Here is a 17,741-nt window from a genome sequence, read left to right on the forward strand (position 1 = left end):
GCGCGTTCACGTCACAGGAGATGATCAAACCCCAACTATTCTAGTGTATAGGACATGGACAATGGAAGATGTTAAGAAAGCTATAGAAGGTGTAATTTCTTACAAAGCAGATGTGAATCAGTTTGAGACGATCACATCATTTGAATGATCAGGAAGTGCAGCATGTGTGGATGGCCGCTTTGGGGCCGGAATGGCATTATGTGCAGGGAGATTGGAATCCTATGGATGGCAACGCCCCTGTGACACAAGGTTCTGGTCTACTGGAGCTTCGAGTTCAAGGTTTAAGAGACAGAGTAGTGGCGCGTTTTAGACGCAGAGCTAACTACACAGAGATGGGTAGAATAAAACAAAAAGATGAGGAAAGCTTTGATGATAACAGACTATGTATGATGTCAACTTTTAAATTTCACTATGGTTTAGAGGATGATGGACAAGCAGATGGGCCCTATCAGCAGCAATTTAAAAAAAGCTCTACATACTGGATCAAAAGATGCAATTAGAAGTTGGGTACAAAAACATTACATTGATTTATCCACAGTAACATTAGAGCAGTATGTGGATCACGCTCTATACGCTTGAAAAGGTAGCGATAGAAAAGAGAATTAAAAAAACTGCGGATGCATTCTTTGAGGGAAAAACAGAAGAAGAAGTGTTTTATCATGGTGGAGGCAGCCGAAGCAGGGGAGGTTTTAGAGGTCGGAACAGAAGAGGTTTCAGAGGTAGAGGAGGACGTCAGAGAGGAGCTTATGGTTATCCCTTTTCAGGGTGTTGGACCTGTGGAAAGGAAGGATACATAGCTCGGGATTGCCCCGAAAAAAAAGAACAAGCATGACTAGGCCAGAGGACAGGGGACCTTGCATTTTCTAATACAGGACTCCCTGAAAAGCAGAATGATGAGTCAGATAGAAATGATGAGGTGTTGATAAATTTCCAGGATTTATTGGCTTATGCAGATGTTAAAACAGAAGTTAAATTAAGGATAAATGGAAAAGATATGATTTTTGTGTGTGACACTGGTGCATGTAGGACAGCTATTAAAGAACCAATTCCAGGAGCAAAGCCTGCAGCCACGCGAATTTCAGTGAAAGCAGCTAATGGTGAATCCGTGTACATTTCTCAGTCAGAGTTAGTGCAACTAACAGATCCTTGTGGAACCAGTTGTGAGTTATCAGTCCTCATGTTTCCAGAATGTCCGGTCAATCTTCTAGGAAGAGATGCACTGTGGTTGTTAACATCGCACTCGTCCCCACTCCTCAAGGAAACATTGAACTTAGATGCAAAGATGAGATGGAGGAAGGAGGACTCTTTGTGGTAAAAGGGTGAGGCTCCCCCTATTACTATTACACCTTGGATATCGTAAATAAAGCTCCAATGAACACAGGACTTGCTCCTTTAGCAGAAGCAAAAAAAATGTCCTAGATGTAAGAGATGAAATGTCTTCAGATGAAATGCATGTGACCTTGTGGTACAAAAAATCACCTGCTCCAGACTATGAGTATGAACAGCAGCTGGCAAGAGCAACTCCAACTAACATCACTCTTATGTATTTGTATGCAGATGAAAAAAGCAGTGCAGCCATTGCTGTAAAAATGTGAGAAAACCTGTTGAATTTTAATCACATGTGGCGCCCCCTACGGCCTCTGTGCTGAAAGGGCACAATCAGCAGTGGCAGGATCTGGGAGATATGGTTAGGATGGGGGAAAGTGCTGATGACTGGATTCCAACACTATCACCCTTCAACCAGGGAAGTCCCTCAACTGGACTGACTCGAGTGGCTTTGTTTTGGACGACTTCTGTTAAAATGGGTGTGCATTTGCAAGACAAACCAAAGGACTGGGCCAGATGACTATTAGCGTTAACTGAGGAGTAGGAAGATCTGTTATAGGATCTCCCTTAAACTCTGTGGTCTAAAGGACCCACAGATGTAGGGTTAATTAAAGGCGCTTTACCAGTTCAGATTAGACCAAAAACAGAATATAGACCATGTGTTCAACAATACCCTTTAAAACCAGATGCACAAGAAGGTATTAAAACAATAATTACAGATTTAATAGCTGCAGGAGTAATTATAAAGTGCAATGACTCACCATGTAACACTCCTATATTTACAGTGAAAAAACAGGTGCCCTCCACTGGTTGGAGGATGGTACAAGACTTACAGGCGGTGAAAAATGCAGTTATTCAAAGAGCACCCTGTGTGCCTGACCCCTATACATTACTGAACTCGTTACGATCGGATGCAGCCGTCTTCACAGTGGCAGACATCAGTAATGCATTCTTTTCTGTGCCTGTCCACAAGGACAGCCAGTACTGGTTTGCGTTCACATATGACGAACAAAGGTACATGATCGCTCAGAAATATGAGTTAAAGCGGGAAAGATGAACTGCGACATAGAAAGGAAAGACTGTCTTCTGTTCTAATTGACAGAGATATTAGAGGGTTTCAGGTTGGAGCACAGACTGCAGAAGGGGGGACTAAAATGTCACGTCTTGATTGTGTGGTCAGATTAAAAAAATAAATATACATGGGTCTCAGATATTGTTCAGTGGGCCGGACCAAACATGGAGGCGGGCCGGATCCAGCCCGTGGGCCGCAGTTTGCCCACCCCTGATGTAGATGGTTCTTCAAAGAAAAATGAACAAGGGAAAACCCAGACAGGTAATTCTGTTGTGACTCAAACCATAGCTGTAAAAGCAGAGCCATTCCCTTCGCCTTATTCAGCTCAAGCAGCAGAGTTAATAGATCTTACGGAGGCATGTAAACTAATGGAAGGGAAAGATGTGACCATTTATATGGACAGTCAATATGCATTTGCAACTGTACATACCTTCGCACAATATTGGAAAAATCGAGGCATGATAACATCGACTGGAAAACCAGTCACACATGCGGACCTATCATCTGCATTATTAGTGGCGGTACAATTATCAAAAACATTAGCCATTTGTAAATGTCCAGCTCACACAGCAGGTATTGATGACGTTTCTAAAGGAAATGATAAAATGGCAAAAGAAGCCGCGACAAGACCTATCCAAACATTCGCACTAGAAATTAACGAAAATGAGAAGATTGACAATGAAATACTTAAAGAAATGCAACAACAGAGTTTGGAACCTGAAAAAGAGCTCTGGAAAAAACATAATGCTAAAAACCGATGGGAGACTAATGAAGAAACAAACCTGGCTGACTATATGAGGGCCATTTTAGGGAAAAAAAGAGAAAACTTGACTAATGAAGAACGTCTTGCCTCTCAGCAGGAAAACCAGCTTGTGGAACCAGGTGATTGGGTGCTGATAAGAAGCATCAAGAAAAAACACTGGTATTCACCCAGGTGGGAGGGGCCATACCAGGCACTGTTGACCACTCCTAGTGCAGTCAAAATCGCTGAAAGGTCCACCTGGATTCCATTATTATTACTTTTTATTACATTATTACTTTTGCTTTTTGTTTTTTTATTTTTTCTCAACTTTTTGAACCGGCCTCGGGGGATCCGTTAGGATGCAGCTCCATTGTTTACACTCGAAATCAGCTGTTAGCTCTTGGACGAGTTGAGATTCTCCTCGCTGGAAAGCCAGATGTTCCAGCTGAAATACGGAGGAAACGACGAGGCTGCAGAGCTGGAGTTAAACGCCGGGAGAGAAGACGGAGGTACAAGCCATGTTTACCATCCGTTACTATGGGAAACGTCCGCGCGCTCTCTAACAAGCTTGACGAGCTAACAGCGCTCATGCGTCTGCAGCGGGTGTACCGTGAGAGCAGCCTGCTGTGTTTCACCGAGACGTGGCTCAACCAGGACATGACAAACTCCGTGGTCTCAGTTACTGGATTCACGCTGGTGCGGGCGGACCGGAGCACGGCACAGAGCGGAAAGAAGAAAGGCGGTGGTCTGGCGGTGTTCGTGAATGACAGGTGGTGTAACCCGAACCACATCACTGTGAAAGAACAGCACTGCAGCAAGGACATTGAACTGGTGGCAGTCAGCGTTCGGCCGTACTACCTTCCACGGGAGTTCTCCCATGTGCTGGTGGTGACGGTTTACGTCCCTCCGTCGGCTGACGCTGCTGTCGCTTGTGAGCGCGTGCACAGCACCGTGTCCCAGCTGCAGACACAACACCCGCAGGCCCTGATCCTGATTTCTGGGGACTTTAACCATACATGCACCCCCCTCTCCGCCACCCTGTCCAACTTCACCCAGTATGTGAACTGTCATACAAGGGACAGAAAAACCCTGGACCTTTTCTATGCTAACATCGAGAATGCATATGCTTCTGCCCCCCTCCCCCCTTTAGGACGCTCTGATCACAACCTGGTCCATCTCTCCTCTGCGTACACTCCAGTGGTGAAACAGCAGAAACCACAGATTAAAACGGTGAAGATCTGGACTGAGGAAGTAACAGAGCGACTAAGGGACTGTTTTAGCACCACAGACTGGGACGTTCTCTGCAGTCCACACGGGGAGGACATTGACAGTCTCACTGACTGCATCACGGACTATGTGAATTTTTGTGTGGACAACACAGTGCAAACAAAATCAGTGCAGTGTTTTTCCAACAACAAGCCCTGGGTTACTCCTGAGCTGAAGACCCTCCTAAATGAAAAGAAGAGGGCTTTTCTCTCTGGGGACAAGGAGGAGCTACGCAGAGTACAGAGGGACCTGAAATATAAGATCAGGAAGTGCAAAGACGCTACAGGAAGAAGCTGGAGCAGCGCCTGGAACAGAACAACATCCGTGATGTGTGGAGAGGTCTGAAACACATCTCAGGACATGCTGAGGCTGGAAATGGTCGCCAGGTCACAGGTGACCAAGCCTGGGCAAATGAACTGAACCTGTTCTTCAACAGATTTGATTCTGCCCAGCCCCCAGTCTCCACCCACACGGCCCCCCTGCACACCTTTCCAGCTCAGGCGTCTCCTCCCAGCTGCAGCTGTTACCACCTCGGCACCAAACAGTCCACTCTCCTCTTCTTCCAACAGAAGCAAAGGGACCCCCCCAACGACTCACAGCACCAGACCAGCCACCGCCCACCCATCCTCCAACCCCCCTCTGCCTCACCCTGAATCAGGTTAGGATGGAGTTAAGGAGAACTAAGGCCAGGAAGGCAACAGGCCCTGACAGCATCACCTCCAGGCTCCTCAGGGAGTGTGCAGACCAGCTCTGTGTGGTGATGCTGTTCATATTTAATATGAGCCTCAGACTGGAGAAGGTACCAGTCCTCTGGAGGACTTCCTGCCTGGTTCCGGTTCCAAAGGTACCTCGTCCTACGGAACCGAACCACTTCAGACCTGTCGCCTTGACTTCCCACCTGATGAAGGCTATGGAGAGGATCATCCTCAGCCATCTCCGCACTCAGGTGAGCTCAGCACTGGACCCGCTGCAGTTTGCATATCGACCAGGCATCGGGGTGGATGACGCCATCATCTACCTGCAGCATCGGGCCCTGTCTCACCTGGAGGCCCCTGGGAGCACTGTGAGAGTCATGTTTTTTGATTTCTCCAGTGCTTTCAACACAATTCAGCCATCACTGCTGAGGAGGAAGATGGAGGTTGCAGGTGTGGACCAACATCTCACTGCTTGGACCATCAACTACCTCACAGACAGACCACAGTTTGTGAGGCTGCATGACTGTGTGTCTGATGTGGTGGTCTGCAGCACGGGGGCACCTCAAGGGACTGTGCTCTCCCCATTCCTGTTTACCCTGTACACATCAGACTTCACCTACGACTCCCACCACTGTCATCTGCAGAAGTTCTCAGACGACAGTGCCATTGTGGGCTGTGTATCAGGGGGGGATGAGCAGGAGTACAGGGGGGTCATCACTGACTTTGTTAGCTGGTGTGAAGTTAACCACCTGCTGCTTAACACCAGCAAGACAAAGGAGCTGATCCTGGACTTCAGGAGGTCCTCACCATCACAGTCACCAGTGAACATCCAGGGTTCAGACATTAGCCGCGGTTACATGGGCAGAATATCTTGATCGGATCAATGGTCGGGTTAAAATTCACCCGTGCACATGGGCACAGAAAACCTTTATCCGATTAGAACAAACGTTCCCATGGCTCACACTCTCGTTCGGAATGAATCATTTGGGCATGCGCAGTAGTGTAAAAATCACCCGGATGCGGATATAGGTCCCGTTGTAAACAAACCGCTTCCACAGACATTTATGCAGCAGCTCGGTAACATACGAGACGATCTTCCAAACGTGCTTTTATTAATGTCATGAATATTATGAAGTGCCTGTTCGCTCATCGTTATATTTAATCTGTGTGGTCAGTGCTTTTTTTGTGGAAGAATTAAGCTGGACGAAAGCTTAGGACAGACTAACACGGGCTAACATCATTAGCCTGATGGATGGACACAAAATCCAGGACCGTGCAAGAAACGCAGCAATCTGCAGCTTTCTAAGGACTGAGCGACATTTATTTCTGCTCTGAAAGTTCACACAGACCGCCCCAAAGCCACTCTGTGAGCTAGCAGCCTGAGCTCTGTTCGAACACGGTTCCTCCTGAGTCCTGCAGCCGCTAACCCAGAGCGGCGGGACGGCTCGCAGTCTGAATTCTCCCACACATAAAACAACAAAACGCACACGTAAACACCCCCCCCCCCCCCCCCCCCCCCCCCGACACAAAATTATTAATCCAGCTGCTCTGCTCACTCGGGTGCCAGTGGACCGAGTGAGCGTCAGGGGGCACGAAGCGCTCCTCCTCCGAATCTCCCCCGTGAGGGGTGTAAGAGAGGGGAGAGCCAGCGGGGCGAGAGCGGGGCGAGAGCGGAGCTGCGCTTTTCAAGGGGCGTCCGCAGAGCTGGTCGGTCCCGTATGCGCTCCAAAGCTTTCTCACAGCGAAACACCTTCTATGCGTGACGTAAACCAGAGCAGCAGTGACACACGATCAGAATGACCGTTTACATGCTCCATGATCGGATAAACGATCGGTATAACCCACCTATCTCGATCGGAAAGAAATTCTGATCCGAATGAGTCTGACCGGGGCAGAGTATTCCGAACGGCGCGTTTACATGACACATTTTCTTTCCGATCAGGCGTTCATTCCGATTACTTTTGCCCATGTAAACGCGGCTATTGAGGTCGTGGACACATTTAAATATCTGGGTGTTCACCTGAACAACAGACTGGACTGGTCCAACAACACCGATGCTCTGTACAGGAGGGGCCAGAGTCGCCTTCACCTGCTGAGGAGACTGAGGTCCTTTGGCGTGTGCAGACAGCTGCTGAGGACCTTTTACGACACTGTGGTGGCCTCAGTGATCCTTTATGGAATTGTGTGCTGGGCGGGGGGCAGTGCAGGCAGAGACTTAAAGAGGCTTAACAAACTGGTTAGGAAGGCCGGCTCTGTCCTGGGCTGCACACTTGAGTCCATCGAGGAGGTGGCGGACAGGAGGATGTTAGCTAAGCTGACATCCATCATGGATAACCCCTCCCACCCCCTGCACCAAACTGTAGAGGCGCTGACCAGCTCCTTCAGCACAAGACTGTTGCACCCTCAGTGTAAGAAGGAGCGCTACCGCAGGTCATTCCTCCCCACAGCCATCAGACTGTACAACACCGTGTCAAAGTGACACTCCACGGTCCCAGGGGTGTTTTTCTGTTTAGTCATTGATTGATTTTACTTTTGTTGTAGTTGTTGTTTTTCAATTTTTAATTGTTTTTATTTTTTATTTTTTTTTACAGTTTTTTACAGTTTACAGCATGTTTTTTAGACTTTTGCAGCTGTATTTATTTATTTAATATTTATTTCTTTATTTAATAAGACTCATTTTTAATAATAATTTTTCATAATAATTATAGTAATATTTTAATTTATTTAATATAAATGTCATTTGTGATGTCCTTTATTGATGTTATATTATATAGATTATTTCTGAATGTCGTGTTGCTGCCACAGAAATGAAATTTCCCCATTGTGGGATTAATAAAGTCATCTATCTATCTATCTATCTATCTATCTATCTATCTATTCACCAGACACATTATAAAAAGGTAATCTCGACTGGAAATTCCAAGGTGGAAGGTGAGCTAAAGTCTGATAATAGGGAAGACTCAGCCGTTTAGAGTCTTGGTAGACCCGAAAGTCAGTGAAGCCTCCTGTAAAGCCACTGACCCATGTAGACGGGGGAAAAAAAATAAAAAAAATTTGGTCGAGATGACAAACCAAGGTTTTCAAAATTGTGTGAAATGTATTGTGATTGTAACCATTGATATAACATGGCTTACCTGGCAGTACTGGCGTCCACCTGGGTATGAAAATGGACCAACCCTTCCAACTGAGAGAAGTCCACCCACTCATGTTGGTCCAAAAAGACAAATGGATAAAGAAAAACCACTAAACCCAGAGAAAACTACTCCTGTTTTTGACTTACGACTCTCAAAATTAAATGACAATACTGTGCCCGGATTCAATGGAAAGGTAGAAAATGTGCATACCTGGAGACACAATCACTACTGTGGTTGTGCCATTAACTGCTCTAAACAAAGGCAATTAATGGAGATTACTATGCAAACCGTTATTGGTACATGACAAATGACCACTCCGTTAAGAAGTGGAACACCTTGGCTGCAGATGAGAGTAATGTGTGGAAACATGTGGGAACAACATGTGCAGCCCGGTACCAGAAAACAAAAATAAGCATGTCTAAAAGAAATGGAAATCTGATGGTAAAATTTGACTTAACTAAAGGACATTTAGATCCCACAGCAGAACCCAATTTTTCTTTCTCTCTTTCGGCTTTTCCCATCAGGGGTCGCCACAGCGAATCATCCTTTTCCACCTCACTCTATCATGAACATCTTCTACCCTAACATTAGCCAACTTCATGTCCTCTGTCAAGACATCCATGTATCTCCTCTTTGGCCGTCCTCTTGCCCTCCTGCCAGGCAGCTCCATCTCCAACATCCTTCTACCAATATATCCACTATCCCTCCTCTGAACATGTCCAAACCATCTCAGTCTGGCTTCTCTGGCTTTGTCGCTAACACAGGCAACATGAGCCGTCCCTCTGATGTACTCGTTCCTTATCCTGTCTAACCTGGTCACTCCTAAGGAGAACCTCAACATCTTCATCTCCGCTACCTCCATCTCAGCCTCTTGTCTCTGTCTCACTGCTACCGTCTCTAACCCATAGAGCAGAGCTGGTCTCACCACTGTCTTGTACACCTTTCCTTTGAGTCTTGCTGACACTCTTCTGTCACACAACACTCCTGACACTTTCCTCCACCCGCTCCAACCTGCCTGCACTCGCCTCTTCACCTCTTTTCCACACTCCCCATCACACTGAACTGTTGACCCCAAGTACTTAAACTCCTGCACCTTCTTCACCTCAGCCCCCTGTAACCTAACGCTTCTACCTTGATCCCTCTCGTTCAGACACATGTATTCTGTCTTACTACGACTGACCTTCATGCCTCTTCTTTCCAGAGCAAACCTCCACCTCTCTACCTGTTCCTCCACCTGCTCTCTACTCTCACTGCAAATTACGATGTCATCCGCAAACATCATTGTCCAGGGAGATTCCTGTCTTACCTCGTCTGTCAGCCTGTCCATCAGCATAGCAAACAAAAAAGGACTCAAAGCTGATCCTTGGTGTAGTCCCACTTCCACCTTGAACTCCTCTGTCTGACCTACAGCACATCTCACCACCGTCATACTTCTCTCATACATGTCCTGAACTACTCTGACATACTTCTCTGCCACTCCAGACGACCTCATACAGTACCACAGCTCCTCCCTCGGCACCCTGTCATACGCCTTCTCTAAATCTACGAACACACAATGCAGCTCCTTCTGACCTTCTCTGTACTTTTCCATCAACATTCTCAAAGCAAAAATGGCATCAGTGGTGCTCTTACGGGGCATGAAACCATACTGCTGCTCACAAATCTCCACCTCTTTCCTAAGCCTGGCTTCCACTACTCTTTCCCACAGCTTCATTGTGTGGCTCATCAACTTTATTCCTCTATAGTTGCTGCAGTTCTGCGTGTCACCCTTGTTCTTAAAGATCGGAACCAGAACGCTTCTCCTCCATTCCTCAGGCATCTTCTCACTCTCTAGAATCCTATTGAACAAACTCGTTAGAAATTCCACTGCTGTCTCTCCTAAGCACTTCCATACCTCCACAGGTACGTCATCAGGACCAACGGCCTTTCCGCTCTTCATCCTTTTCAGAGCCTTCCTAACCTCATCCTTTCCAATCTCTGCTACTTCCTGCTCCACAACAACCACATCTTCCTCCCTTCTTTCCCTGTCATTTTCCTCGTTCATCAGCTCCTCAAAATACTCCTTCCATCTTTTCTGTACACTCTCCTGGGTTGTTAGCACCTTTCCGTCTCTGTCCTTAATCACCCTTATCTGTTGCACGTCCTTCCCATCTCTGTCTCTCTGTCTGGCTAGCCTGTACAAGTCCTTCTCTCCTTCCTTTGTGTCTAACCTGTCATATAGCTCATCGTAAGCTTTCTGTTTGGCCTTTGCCACCTCTCTCTTCACTCTACGCTGCGCTTCCTTGTACTCCTGTCTACCTTCCTCAGTCCTTTCTACATCCCACTTCCTTTTAGCCAACCTCTTCCTCTGGACGCATTCCTGTACTTCCTCATTCCACCACCAAGTCTCTTTACCGTCTTTCCTCTTTCCAGATGACACACCTAGCACCTTCCTACCTGTTTCCCTGATAATTTCTGCTGTAGTTTCCCAGTCCTCTGGAAGCTCATCCTGACCACCCAGGACCTGTCTCAACTTCTGCCTAAATTCCTCACAAGTTTCTTCATTCTGTAGCTTCCACCACTTGGTCTTCTTTTCTGTTTTCCCTCTCTTCTTCTTCCTGACCTCCAGAGTCATCTTACACACCACCATGCGGTGCTGTCTGGCTACACTCTCTCCTACCACCACCTTGCAGTCATTAACCTCTCTCAAATGACCTCGTCTACATAGGATGTAGTCCACCTGAGTACTCCTACCTCCACTTCTGTATGTCACTCTATGTTCCTCTCTCTTCTGGAAGTAAGTGTTGACTACAGCCATTTCCATCCTCTTCGCAAAGTCCACCACCATCTGTCCCTCCAGATTCCTTTCCTTCACACCAAACCTGCCCATCACCTCCTCATCACCTCTGTTGCCCTCACCAACATGCCCATTAAAGTCTGCTCCAATAACAACTCTCTCTCCTCTGGGGATACCCTCTATGACCTCATCCAACTCACTCCAGAATCTCTCCTTCACTTCTAACTCACAGCCAACCTGTGGCGCATACCCACTGACTACATTCACCATCACCCCTTCAATTTCTAACTTTAGGCTCATCATCCTGTCTGAGACTCTTTTCACCTCTAGAACACTGTTTACAAACTCCCCCTTCAGAATCACACCTACCCCGTTTCTCTTCCTATCAACACCATGATAGAACAGTTTGTATCCTCCTCCAATACTACGTGCCTTGCTGCCCTTCCACCTTGTCTCCTGCACACACAGTACATCTACCTTCCTTCTCTCCATCATGTCTGCCAGCTCTCTGCCTTTCCCTGTCATTGTGCCAACGTTAAGAGTCCCTATTCTCAAACCTATGTTCCTGCCTTTTCCCTTCTCTCTCTGGCCACGGACCCTTCTGCCTCCCCTCTTTCTTCCACCAACAGTAGTCAAATTTCCACCGACACCCTGTAGGTTAACAGCATCGGTGGCGGTCGTTGTTAACCCGGGCCTCGACCGATCCGGTATGTCAAAAGTGTTGTGGATGATTCGCATGGTTATTTTGGCAATTTTTACGCCGGATGCCCTTCCTGACGCAACCCTCTCTATTTATCCGGGCTTGGGACCGGCACAGAGGCAACTGGCTTGCAACCCCTGTGGCTAGATTAGCAGAACCCAATTCATGTTGGATTTTCTTGTTATGGGCTTACTCATCCACAGCAGCTGACATAGACTTTAAATTTATTGTTTGTGAAGGTCATGACATTGACCACCAGCCGATTTTGAGTAAAGGGGCCATTAACGGTGGAGTGCACTTTCTAAACCAAAAGCCCCCCAATGATGAAGTGTTCCAAACAATAAAAGCTATCTCAGGTTTGAATAACAATTGGTTGCTAATGGTGGAGCAAACGGCAAATGCCACTCACACTGACTGTGTAGTTTGTATGGGACCTAGACCGAGGCTACGTATGATTCCTGCAATCGTTCCAGTGTCTTGTGTAATTGAGCACAACCAACCCCAACAACGATTGCAGCTTTTGGGATTTATTTTTTCCCCTAACTACGTCTGAAACGGAAAAGCCTACATTTTCTAAAAAGGTGGCCCCAGGAAGCTTCACCTGTATCAATAGAATTGGAACAGGAGTGCAACTGGGAAAGCTTAATCATTCATCTTGTAAAAATGTAATAATCATGCCAAATGACTTCATTCCGCTGTCCCGTGGAGACATCTGGTGGTGGTGTGGAGATGACAGACTGTTCGACAGATTGCCTAGAGGTGTTACTGGTTATTGTGCTTTGGTTACACTTCTGTTACCCGTTTCTGTGTTTCCTATAACAGTTGATGGTTCGGTTGATAAATTATCTGGTATTTATCCTCACAGATGGATTCCTAGACATAAGCGAGATGTGTGGCTGACAGAAACTGACCCTACTTACATAGACGCCATAGGGGTTCCTCGGGGAGTACCAGATGAATAGAAATTAGTTAATCAGGTGGCTGCCGGCTGGGAATCTTCAATCTGTTGGTGTTGTACGATTAACAAAAACGTGGACAGGATCAACTACATCCACTACAATGTCCAAAAATTAGGTAACTGGACACAAAAAGGTTTTGAAGCTGTACATCAACAGCTTTCTACTACATCTTTAATAGCATTCCAGAACAGGATCGCTCTCGACATGCTGCTGGCTGAAAAGGGTGGCGTGTGCACCATGTTCGAAGAACAGTGTTGCACGTTCACTCCTAACAACACCGCTGCAGACGGCAGTCTGACCAAGGCCATAGAGGGCCTTGCACTCTCAATGGTAAGATGAAAGACCATTCCGGTGTTGATACCACCATGTGGGACTCCTGGTTGGGTGTGTTTGGGAAGTACCGGTCACTGGTAGCTTCCGCTTTGGTGTCCATAGCTGTATTTATGGCCATTTTGACCTTGTGTGGATGCTGTTGTATTCCTTGCCTGCGTTTCTCTGTGCAATCGTCTCAGCTCCACAGCTATTACACCTGAAGAGACCCAGCTGCATCCCCTCTTGAAGCTAAATGACGATGACAATGATGATGATGTTGACCTTAATACTGCTGGACTGTTCATAGAAGGCGCTGTGTAAGTGTCTCTGACACACACCCTCCGAGTGTAAATGTATTTGTGCTCATAAATATGATCTTACAGCTGAAAATCTTCGTAAAGTGGCTGACTAAAAGAGATGTGAGGATTTGAGCAAATACGTGATAAACAGGGGGGATTTATGTTGGAATAATGTATATACGTTATCTCATATTTGCTTTTGTGTGCAGAAGTGTCTGTGTCCAAATCTGTTTCTCAAGGAGGTGAAGGTGAAACCCTTGGGAGAAGGCGATGATCTTTTCGTTTCTCTCCTGCATTCTCCTGGGAACCTGTGTTAGCTGTGTCTAGAATAAAACGAAGGACGTTCTGTGTTAGTTTATCCATGTGAAAAGGTTTTCCAGGTCCAAAGATGATGTGGGAGAGCTGCAGAAGATAGACATGTCGTAATTAATGTTTTATAATCCTCCTGCAGCTGTGCCTTCTTGTTCCCCCTTCTTAGAGCTCAGCCCATATGTAAATTAGGGAATCCCGACAAAGTTAATAAAAGGGGAGGCGACAGAAATATTGTGCCAGAGCGGAGAGAGATTGTTACTGGGCATTATTCTCTATTCGTTCTCCTCGTAAAAAGGTACCTTTGTCTCTTGTCTTTCTTTCCTTCATGTTGTTATTGTCACAACCAGGTTTTGAGGACCTAAAAAAGGTGACAGACCCAAGGAGTGCGAGATCTTCAGTTTATTTAAAGGGGACCAGAGCAGACAGAATGTTAGGCAGAATCTTGACACTAGGGGGCATGGAGACAGACTTGTGGGAGGCCAGGAGTGAGAGGATAAAAACAGATGGAGCAGAGTCCAGTGTTCATGGAAGGGGGCGGGGTGCCATTTCCTGAATGAGGAAGTCCGTAACAGAGTGCAGCAGAGGAGATATCTTACGGTTGAATTTTGAGGCAGAGCTTTGCGATGAAGAACAGGCGATCACAGCAACAGGTGAGTCAGTAGAAGCAACTCAGGAGAAAGCTTGGTTTGTCATGAGTGGCAGGAATAATCATAGGCAGCCAGGGAACTCAGACTTGAGAGCGTGAAGCAGAGATCCGGATTTGCTGACGAGCGGCAGACTGAAATACAGAGCGTGAGAGCAGGCTGGCGGTCTAGTAATAAACTTAGACGTTCCGGCAAGGTACGGAGCGGTGCAACAGAAATATATACTGACGTAAGCAGGTGAGGACAGTTAACCCTGATGAGCAGCCACTGCGGGGCGTGGTGGCGGTTGCCATGACAGTTATTCTGATTTTGGAGGTTGATTTGGAAATGGTTGGAAATGATTTGATCCTGCAAGACATCCTGCTGAAATGTGTAGATCCTCTAGTAAGTGTGGGAATATGTCCAGAAATAAAAACCATTTTCCCAGTGTTGGATAACAGAGTGAAAATTTCCCTAAATTACTTTTTTGTGATTGGATTGCTGAAGTGTTGTGTCATTGGTTCCAATGTGAACCACAATCTGTCACCAACAATTAGGGTGGTTGGGGGGGAAAAGTGGTTGGGGGTGAGAGGGACGAGCCTCAGCCGGAGCAGTCACTCCCTCCTGGTCCCTTGCTTTTGCTCCTGTGGCTGAGGGGCCAGTTCCGGGTTGAACCAATGGCTGCTGGTCCCAGAGGCCTGGCCACCGCATCCTGAAGGAGCTTGATCCTCCGGTGGGCAGGGGCGGTGTCACCACTTGATGTCTTGGATAATTTTGTAGATTGTTCTCTCATCCAGGACCTGGAAGAGGTGGATGGAGCAGCTGTGACTGGGCCCCCATTGTCATTACTCACTGCTTCATTAGGGGGGCCCAAGTCAGTACCGACGTAGTGGGTGATGGATCGAGCTGCACACCAAGCCCCCCAGGAGTAGAGATGGCCACCTCGAGGTTGTTTTAACCCAACAAGTCCTTCTTAAAAAACGGATTTATCCCAACGGGAGATTCCCTCGCATCATTCAGCATTGTAGTGAGTCTGATTTCTCGTGCAATTATTTTTAAGGCATGTTTAAGTGTTATCATGGCGACCAGAGAGTGTTGCAGGCAGAGAGGACATTGCTCATGTCATAATACGTGTTTATTGTTATGTTTCGAAAATACCACAGTTTTCCTACTAGTCATATCATATCACTTTGTTGTATTGTAGTGTGGACTGCAAACTCTTCACATTTTAAACTGCTAAGAATAGAACATGGACTGGAAGAGATCGGATTGATTAGTCGGTCAACAGTGGAAAAAAAAATCTTTGGATTAGAATAATTTTCGGCTATTATTTTTGAATAGTGTTCCTGCTTTGCAAGTTTAATAAATTTGTTGTATTTTGTTAGTTTTTCCTTAAAGATTCGGTAATGAATTGTTAGTTTTGTTTTGCGCCAATTTCTTCCGGCAACCTTACAGATTTTCTTAAGTCTCTTGGTTTCCTCTGTTCTCCAAGGAGGAAGTGCTTTGGCTTTGACTGTTTTTATTTTCAAAGGGGCGAATTTGTCCATTATTGATATGAGCTTGTTATTGAAATTTTGGACAGATAAATCAACAGACAAATTTAGAGTGTTTGGTTGGTTGTGTTCTAGATGTGAGGTGAAGTTTGCAGCCACTTCAGGGTGTAGACAACGCCTTCTAACAGTTCTTTTTGGAAGTCTTTGTGTGACAAAGCCATTGATAGTATAAAACAGACAAGAGTGATCTGAGATACCAACATCCACAACAGAGGTCACGGTGGCCATTAGGCCACGAGTGATTAACCCTTGTGCTATCTTAGATGACCCCACCATTGCATTGATTAGTTCTCCCTACCATGACAAAGGTGGATAAAGGTGGAGAGGATGTCATGTAATCCATGGAAACCAGTGAAGATCACAAATCATTGAAGAAAAAAGGTTCAGCGCACTGTCTAGTGGGTCTAGATGACCCAACTCCCAATGGTAAAGTGCCTAGGGTAGCACAGGGATTACAAGATCCAGAGTGTGACCCCTGTTGTGGGTGGGAACACTGACATGCTGAGTAAAATCCATTGTTGCTAAAATGTTTAAAAACTGTTGGATATATGAGTCTGATGGACACGTAGGTTAAAATCACCCAAAATAATTACTCTACTAAAATCTAAGTGTATAATTCAAAGCAGCTAAGCAAAGTCGGAATTAAAAGATGAGTTACACTTTGGGGGTCTGTACACTATCAAACACAATACAGTGGGATTATTAAAAACAATGTCCTGATCTTCAAAAGATTTATATTCATGAAACACTTTGTAAAACTAATAAAAGCAGACAGGATTGCAGTAGTCCCCCCACCCCTACCTTGTTTTCTGTCTTTGTTTGTAAAGTTAAAAAGGTGTGGAATCACTTCAGACAGTGAACAAGTTGAACCACAATTCCAAGTCTCTGTTAAAAACAGGCCATTTAGTTTATGATCTAAAATTAAGTCGTGGATAAGAAATGATTTGATCCTGCAAGACATCCTGCTGAAATGTGTAGATCCTCTAGTAAGTGTGGGAATATGTCCAGAAATAAAAACCATTTTCCCAGTGTTGGATAACAGAGTGAAAATTTCCCTAAATTACTTTTTTGTGATTGGATTGCTGAAGTGTTGTGTCATTGGTTCCAATGTGAACCACAATCTGTCACCAACAATTAGGGTGGTTGGGGGGGAAAAGTGGTTGGGGGTGAGAGGGACGAGCCTCAGCCGGAGCAGTCACTCCCTCCTGGTCCCTTGCTTTTGCTCCTGTGGCTGAGGGGCCAGTTCCGGGTTGAACCAATGGCTGCTGGTCCCAGAGGCCTGGCCACCGCATCCTGAAGGAGCTTGATCCTCCGGTGGGCAGGGGCGGTGTCACCACTTGATGTCTTGGATAATTTTGTAGATTGTTCTCTCATCCAGGACCTGGAAGAGGTGGATGGAGCAGCTGTGACTGGGCCCCCATTGTCATTACTCACTGCTTCATTAGGGGGGCCCAAGTCAGTACCGACGTAGTGGGTGATGGATCGAGCTGCACACCAAGCCCCCCAGGAGTAGAGATGGCCACCTCGTCTTTCGTCAGCACATCAAACTGGTTGGACTGTGCAAGATGGGGATGCGATGTCTGCCTCATATGGGCTCTCCTTGTGCCCCTAACAACCACTTTAGTCAAGGATGGATGGTTCCTTGGTGTGAAGCAGGAAAAAGGCAAAGCACATTCTGCAAAGTCCATAGAAAGAGTGTCCTGGCCAGCCGACAGTTCAAGGATCACTCTCGACTGTTTGGAAGCTACTCCACTCTACTATATAAACTGTATTTATTTTGTGAAGAATCAACAACAAGCGGGACACAATCATGAAGTGGAACGAAATTTATTGGATATGTCTAACTTTTTTAACACAATTAACTTTTTTTTCCACAATTATTTACCCCCCTTAAGTTAATACTTTGTTGCACCACCTCTTGCTGTGATTACAGCTGTAAGTCGTATGTCTCTATCAGTTTTGCATATCGGGA

The 17,741-nt window shown here is 46.1% G+C and overlaps 1 protein-coding gene across 1 annotated transcript; it reads left to right on the forward strand.

Annotated features, from left to right (window-relative positions):
* The first annotated feature begins 3,203 nt into the window (after window positions 1–3,203).
* On the forward strand, window positions 3,204–4,759 carry LOC111946409 (uncharacterized). Its single transcript, XM_023949533.2, has 2 exons — window positions 3,204–3,649; window positions 3,741–4,759. The coding sequence occupies exon 2, from the start codon at window positions 3,798–3,800 to the stop codon at window positions 4,749–4,751; it is 954 nt and encodes a 317-aa protein (XP_023805301.1). The 5' UTR covers window positions 3,204–3,649; window positions 3,741–3,797; the 3' UTR covers window positions 4,752–4,759.
* The last annotated feature ends 12,982 nt before the right edge of the window (window positions 4,760–17,741 follow it).

Source organism: Oryzias latipes, chromosome 19 (genome assembly GCF_053564925.1).
Source record: "Oryzias latipes strain Hd-rR chromosome 19, Olatipes_Hd-rR_3.1".
NCBI classification, from domain to species: Eukaryota; Metazoa; Chordata; class Actinopteri; order Beloniformes; family Adrianichthyidae; genus Oryzias; species Oryzias latipes.

Coding starts and splice junctions, on each gene's coding strand:
- LOC111946409 (XM_023949533.2), top strand. CDS start 3,798: ATGACAAACTCCGTGGTCTCAGTTACTGGATTCACGCTGGTGCGGGCG.